The 7,182-nt window shown below is 37.2% G+C and overlaps 1 protein-coding gene across 1 annotated transcript; it reads right to left on the bottom strand.

Moving 5' to 3' along the window:
* Positions 1–4,095: 4,095 nt before the first annotated feature.
* LOC148124280 (vomeronasal type-2 receptor 26-like) lies at positions 4,096–6,167 on the bottom strand. Its single transcript, XM_087916144.1, has 3 exons — positions 5,941–6,167; positions 5,194–5,479; positions 4,096–4,770 (listed from the first exon to the last, which is right to left on the bottom strand). The coding sequence occupies exons 1-3, from the start codon at positions 6,156–6,158 to the stop codon at positions 4,096–4,098; spliced, it is 1,179 nt and encodes a 392-aa protein (XP_087772270.1). The 5' UTR covers positions 6,159–6,167.
* Positions 6,168–7,182: the final 1,015 nt, after the last annotated feature.

The raw sequence follows: 7,182 nt of genomic DNA, 5'->3' as shown, positions 1-7,182 counted from the left end.
ACTCTTTCTCTCAGTGTCTCTCTCTGATTTTGATTCTGGTTCTGCAGAACCTCATATCTATCTGGGTCTCGCTGTCATACCGACTGCAGCAGGAAATGGCAAGCACCTACTTCCGGCCTTTGTTGGTGCTGGAAACACATGACCTGCTCTCCACCCCAAGCCACTGGTCTGACCTGCAACAATGTCAAACCCTGCATGGCTTTGCCATACCTGGGGGTGAAGGAACCCCTGAACTGGTGCTGGATGGAGGGAATCTAATCTTTGGAGACCAATGAATCAATTAGCAGTATGCTGATGATCAACTGGTTGGCAGAGAGCTGAAAATCAGCTGGCCATTGGGGAGGTGGGGCATCACAACACCAGCAGCCTGCTGGCTTTGTATAAAAAGTCAGTGACATCCAAGATGTGAGAACGAGCCGCTGCCGCTGCTGTTACGATGGCCAAGTGGGGCAGGATCACATTGTGGCTCTGCTTTGTAAAGGGAACCAGGAGGAGGAGTGGACCCCATCTCCTCCATTGTGAAGCACACTAAATTTCCCTGTACTTTATAAGGTGCTGCGTGAGCAGCAGGCAGGCCATAGAGGTGGCAAAGGAATTGTGTCAGGAGGTGCAGCAGTCGGCTGAAAGAGCCGCAGGCTGCCGACCCCAGAGATAAATGGTGAAAATTCAGGACTGAATGGCAGTGGTATTTCTTTTATTGGATGCATTAAAGCAAAGTCAGAGTCAACATCTTCAGGAGCTGTTGGAACTTGAAATCCAGCAATAAGTGGATACTTAATTTAATGGCTTAAATGTCCATCATTTGAAATTTATTATTGTTTCATCTCATGGGATTTCATATATCTCACAAAAAGTAGGCTCAAAATATTATCCCACCTTAATCTTCTTTTATTAAGTGCACTGAGATATTAAAAAGACCTTTACTCCCTTCCCTTCTCCTCTTAGACCCATGTTCTTGAAAGCATATAAAGTCGCTCTCATTCTTCTCCATCCATTTGCTCTAAAACTATGCATGTCTTGTTGTGAATAACTGGGTGTAGAAATGGTCTATGAAGAGGCCAGAACCCTATGCCTCATAAAAAGGGAACATCAGCCATGGTGACACAGTGGTTGGAATGCAGTACTACTTCTGCTGACTTCTGGCTCACTGGATCAAGGGTGACACAACCTTCCATCCTCCCAATGTTGGTAATATGAGGACCCAGATTATTTGAGACAACATGCTGACTCTACAAACCGCTTAGAGGGGGCTTTAAAACACCATGAAGTGATATATAAGTCTAAGTGCATATACAACAACAACAATACTAACAATAACAACAAAAACACAGCTTTAGCAAAAGATGTGGAGGCAGTAAATCACCTCCTTTCATTTATTTATAGACTAAATTTATAGAAAAAGAATGGAGTGTAGTGAGGAAATGGAGTCCGGGGAAAAAGAGGATGCATTTCAGAGAAGTAAAGGGCAATTCAGTTTGGATATTATGTCTGAGAAAAAGAGGAGGAAGATAACCCCTCCCTAATAATTCATTGAGTAAATTTTAGATACAGATAATAGAGCGCTCAGATTGACAAGGTTTTATCTATAGGTGTAAAACAAGAAGAAACCATCTTAGAATTATCATCTGTCATTTTTGGATTTGGGCTTGACAGGAAGTATATTCTAAGGAATTCTGTAGAATGCCATTTACAATTTTAATATCAGCATATGAATATTTTTTATTACTGAATACATTATTACATCTCACTTTTTGATTTTCTGGCATCAATATTCCTGGAGAATATTGTTTGCTAGAGTCTATGGACACATGATGCACAACTACAGATACGTTGGTTTCTGCACTACTCTGCTAACAGACTTACCTGCCACCACAATTGATTATGAAAATGTTTCCATCTTTCTTTCATCCTTGTTGATACTCTGGATTTGAACAGAGACAGAGATTGCAAAGCATGTGCCACAGCATAGACTGCATTGTAAATATTGTAACTCTGGCCACTCATTAGTGTTTCAAACACAGATGTGGGAAGATTCTGAAGCCTCTCCTGTCCAGTACATTTCTTCTCAGAAGTCTCACTTCCGGATTGTAAGGCTTCGTCGACGGCAGGAATCCGCTTCTCTGCGGGTCCCTGCTGTGCTCGCCATCAAGGTACCCCCGATCCAACTGGATTTGGGGGTTGTCGCTACCCTGAAGGGGCAGCGGAAGACAGAGGAGATCCGAGCAGGGGTCTGGGGACATCGCACCCCCTCCCCAGCCGGCTAGACTCCTTTTTCCCGAGACGGATGGCGGCTGTCTCGGCAGCCATGAAGGATTCTTCAACCGGACAAGTTTGTGCAGGAGGAAGACTTAGAAGGAGAAGTTTTCTTGGCTAAACCAGGACATGATGTTACTTTTAAAACACCCTGGAAACCTGACTTTGGATTGATACATTTGTTTCCAAAAGAATTTGTAACATCGGCGAAAGTGCTGAAGGAAAGCTCACTACCCCTCCCTACGGAGAAAGCAAAGGAGCACAGAAAAACCTGCTCTCTAAAGGTAAAAATAAGCTCTTTGTTATAAGTGGGAAGGGGAGGACTAAAAAAAAAAAAAAAACTTTTTTTCTAAACTTTGCTGGAGGAGACGCCTTGAAGATTTCAAGACCATTAATTAATGGAAATACGGCTTTTAAAATATATCTGGGATTTTGCCTCTGGAGAAAAAACTGTAAAGAGAAGAAGAGGAAAAAAGTTTTGCTTGTTTGGATTGTTTGATAACTCTGACATTTGGAAATTACTTCAAGATTGAAAGCATCTGGGTTGTTGTTGTTGTTTTTTTAAAAAAGAACTTATAATGGTACCACCGGTTGATGAACTGAAAATGGAATATGAAAAATTAAAAGAAAGACAACAAAGTGGCAAGGATTCTTTGGGAGCTGCCTTCCACTTTTTAGAAATGGCGGTTTCTACGTACCAGCAAACACTGGAGGAAGGAGAAGGAGAAGAAGAAGAAGAAAAGGAAGAAGCCATCTTTAATGGACTAAAAAGTTTGATTAAGAAAGAAAATGGGAAGGAAGGAAGGGAAAAGGAGAATTTAAGATTTAATAAAACAACCAAGAAAAAGAAAAATAGGATGAAAAGAAGGTACAATGTTAGAAAGCAACTGAAAATAGAATTACAACAGAGAGGGAAACTTAAAAAGGGGAGAGGAGAGGAGGGGGGCAAAAGACCAGATTGGAGAAGAAAGGAGGGAAAAAGAAAAAAAAAAGCCACGGGTTAGGACAAGATTTTTTTAAAAAAGTTTTTCTTTAGAGATGAAGGATGATAGATAGCTTATAATTAAAGAAGATTCTGCAAGAGTGCATAAGATAGTATTGTAGTATTTGTATTTGGAACAGTTTATTGGAATATTTAATGAAATATTAATGTTTAATAATGAGAACTAGAATTAGAATAGAAATTATATATTTAATTATACTATAAGTTTGTTATTCTTTCATTTTAAGATTTAATATGTAGAAGGTACTAAGCAGAATCAGAATGGAAATTATGTATTATTTTAAGTTTTATTTTAGGAGAAGGCGTCATACTTCAAAAGCGATTACAGGGGAAATTTTTTTTGGTTAAAGGGAAGAGATACATAGATGTTTACTAAAGAACGGACAAAAGACATAAGTATAATGACTTTGAAATAAGATGAAATAAATAAAATATAATTAAGAGAGTGAAAAGATGGGAGAAGTTATATAGAAAATACAAAATGGTTAATAAGATATGAAGGGTATATAAGATGGGCATGAATTTGATTTAGGTCTGTCAAAAAAGATGTAACCTGGGGCCAAGTCACTTTTCAAAGAAGTTTTATGTTTTATGTTTAGTGAGTGGATTATGTTTGATTCTAAATTAATAAAATCTTGGAGAAATGAAATTAAAGGGAGAGAAATTGGGAAAAGATATGTATAAATGATAACTAAGGAGGTTTTTTTTTTCTCCAATGTTTTGCTTCAAGTGTGATAATGTGGAACCATGTTTTAAAGAATAATGCTTTGTTTGTCTTGTTGAAGTTTATGGGTAGTTCTTGGAAAGGAGGTTATATATGTTTTGTTTGTCTTGAAAAATCAATAAAACTTGTTTAAAAAAAAAAAAGAAGTCTCAGTTTTTGAGTTTGGAAAGAAACAATTGAATGCCTGTTCCCAAAAATCTTTCCGAAAATGATCATTCTGGTTGTTGTTTGGACTCAAGTTTTGAATAAATTCTTGGAAATCTTGGACCTCCTTTGTGTGAATTGCAAAGGATAAAGCACCATGTAGGAAATGGATATCCAAAGAGTTTTGAATGGCAATTGATGTGTAATCTGTCTGAGCATTTATAAGCCAGATCTTATTCTTCTTTGGTATATCCTCCACTTCTGAAAACTGGAGGAAAGTTCTCAGATCTTGTAAGGACTTAATTTCACCATATAAGATTATCACATTGGCTGTGCTGTTCATGAGAACATGATAAATATGTAATCCTTCATCCATAACATCAATAAAATCACTGTAAAAAGCCACATTTGATAACTCTGATATGAATTCAATGCAGATACCATGCTCAGAAAATGTGGGGAGCACCTCCTGGAGGAATTTTTCTCCTTTTTCATCCTTTACTACAAGAATTCCAATCCAGATCCATCTAAAATACAGCAGCAATTTCAGGAGGCCTTTATGTTGGTGGGATTCATTCGGAAACATTTGTTGGAAGAAAACTGCTTGAGTCTCTTTATCCATGACTGGAGCAGATCCATAGGTCAACTACAGATAAATAAACATATGCAATTGGAAACATCTATGTGACCTTCTGAAAACATATACATTATTTGATTCCTTCGGTATCTTTGACCTTATATATTGCAATTATGCAACCAGCTGGTTTTTTTTTAGGAAATATCAACAAGATGACACCCTTGTGGCATCCATAAATACATTTTTCTGAAGTAGTCTCATTGTGAATATTTCAAATTTGAACCATAGTTCAGTGTCTTGAATTGGGGCATGTTTTGCTGTGTCAGATATCCCCATTTCCTGTTCAGAATTACAATTGTTCATGCTGCTGCGATGATTCTATCAAACAGAAAATATTATCTAGCAATCTGAAAGGTCACCCCTTCTTACAAAGAGAAGCATACAGATGTTTGTGGAATATAGATGATAATGTATATCTTCAGCACATCTTACCTGAGGTACTTTGTAGATGCACAATACAGTTGCCATGTGAAGAGAGATGTCAGATGCCCCGATGACTGCAGTCAACATTTTTGCGATCCCACATTTGTAGTTAGGGATGAATTTTCCCTGAGTGAAAGGCAGCAACATTGATGCAAAGTAAGTCCAACTTGGACTAAAATTGCTGTTAAAAATGTGGAAGCCTATTGTGATATTGGGTAGAATCTGGAGGTTTTCATTAATCTCTTTTACAGAGAAAGCTAAGGTCAGAATATGCTGGTAATTCTGAAAAACTATTCTGTAAGGCAAAATAAAACAACACAGTAAGAAAGGTTTGTTTCACATTATGTGCCTTGTAATCCTTCAGTACAGCATATTTTGTGGAATGTGTTTAATAATTCTTATTTCTATGTTCTACTATTATATGCAAAAGGAAATGGCTACTTTTTGGTTCCAGAAATATCAGAGAAAACTTATCATGGGAAATATATGTTTTCCCTTCCTTAACTGCAGTAACAGCTTCATAAATAGAAGTATATATATAATATGTGATTTGTTATAAATGGAGATTTAATCTCTATTTTAACTATTTCAACTTTACTTGGAAATTTGAAGTAAAATATGATTTATATAAAATAATAGACATCCTTTATTAGATATTTTTTTCTGGAGGTTTTGTCATTAGAAGAAAATATTTCAAGGTTCATATGTTTTACCAACAAGATTCAGAATTTGACAATAAATTAATGATGTACTTACATAAGTCCATCATGAAATGTCTGAGAAGGATCTTGAATGAAAGCAATGGGACGAGAAGATGCAAAGAAGGCAGAAATAATGCCAGCAATATTAATGTCTCCAAGCTGATGATAGGTGTGCTGAATAGGAAGAGGCTCCTGAAAGTCACATTGAAGGATAGGAGTCTTACACTCCACTTCAGGCAGTGCTATTAATAGTAATTTCATGAATACTAACATCTTCCATGGGTATCTTCTTTCTGTGTACAAATGCCTCTCTCTGCAACAAGAAGTTTGAAGTAGATTAGACAGATCTGCCTTCTGGAGATGTTTTTCAGAAAAAAACTAGAGAGTGCAACATAGTAACAAATCAGCAGACAGAGCTTTGGGACTCCCAGCCATGAGTTGGAATAAGATGGGGACAATAAATACCATTATTCAGTGTTAGTTGATCTTATTTTCATAGAGTCCCATAGGATTTGAGGGATATGAAATGGATAATTCCATAATGATGGTAAGACAGTCACATATATGAACAGGTTCAAAACATGTCAGGACTTGCAGAGGCAGGAATGCATGAGCCACAAGACAAAAATAAAATACAATCATTAGATACATAAAGTGAAATGGATATGTAAATATATGTATGTGTAAAGGCATTACTATAATTCTATTCCATTCCATTCCATTCCATTCCATTCTATTCTATTCTGCTACTCATTATGATATTGTAAACATTCAATAATATTTAAAACAGACTTCACATTATTCTGTTGCTTTCTTTTTGACAGAAAGCCTGCTTGATCTTCATGTATATACCTGTAAAATCTTCTTTAGTCTTTCTACCAAAATGGCAGCAAAGGGTTTGAAATCCATGTTTAATAATGCAATTGGTCTACAATTCTTTGTCTTTCTAACATTTTGACCCTCCTTTGGTAGCAACACAATGTCCACGTCTGGGATATTCCTCCCTTCCCCCATAGTATATCATTTACTCTGTTCGATAGTGGTTGGAGAAGTTCATCCTCAAACACTTATAATATTGGGTCCAATATCCTTTGTGTCTTTTCCTGAGATTCTTTTTGTTATGTCCCTGGAACTTACCAAAGTTCCCAACCAGGTCCGTTCTTACTGTAGGGGCGTTGACTGCTCCTCATTGGCTGACTCACCTCAGCAGCCGGCTATAAAAGCCAGCTGCAGGGTCAGGTCAGCCACTGTTCATTGGAAGCCTGCTCCCAGCAGCACTGACATGTTCAGTCCTTTA

The sequence above is a fragment of the Pseudonaja textilis genome, chromosome Z (assembly GCF_049901715.1).
Source record: "Pseudonaja textilis isolate UNSWEBS1 chromosome Z, rPseTex1.2, whole genome shotgun sequence".
NCBI classification, from domain to species: domain Eukaryota; kingdom Metazoa; phylum Chordata; class Lepidosauria; order Squamata; family Elapidae; genus Pseudonaja; species Pseudonaja textilis.
The sequence above is the reverse complement of the archived record's forward strand: the minus strand, read 5'-3'. Positions and strand labels throughout refer to the sequence as shown.

What these genes read in the sequence shown, in the direction of transcription:
- LOC148124280 (XM_087916144.1), bottom strand. Translation starts at nt 6,158, where the DNA reads ATGTTAGTATTCATGAAATTACTATTAATAGCACTGCCTGAAGTGGAG. An exon ending in ACATTTCATGATGGACTTAT is followed by an intron (nt 5,480 to 5,940) that starts GTAAGTACATCA and finishes TTTGCCTTACAG; the next exon opens with AATAGTTTTTCAGAATTACC. An exon ending in GCATCTACAAAGTACCTCAG is followed by an intron (nt 4,771 to 5,193) that starts GTAAGATGTGCT and finishes ATTTATCTGTAG; the next exon opens with TTGACCTATGGATCTGCTCC.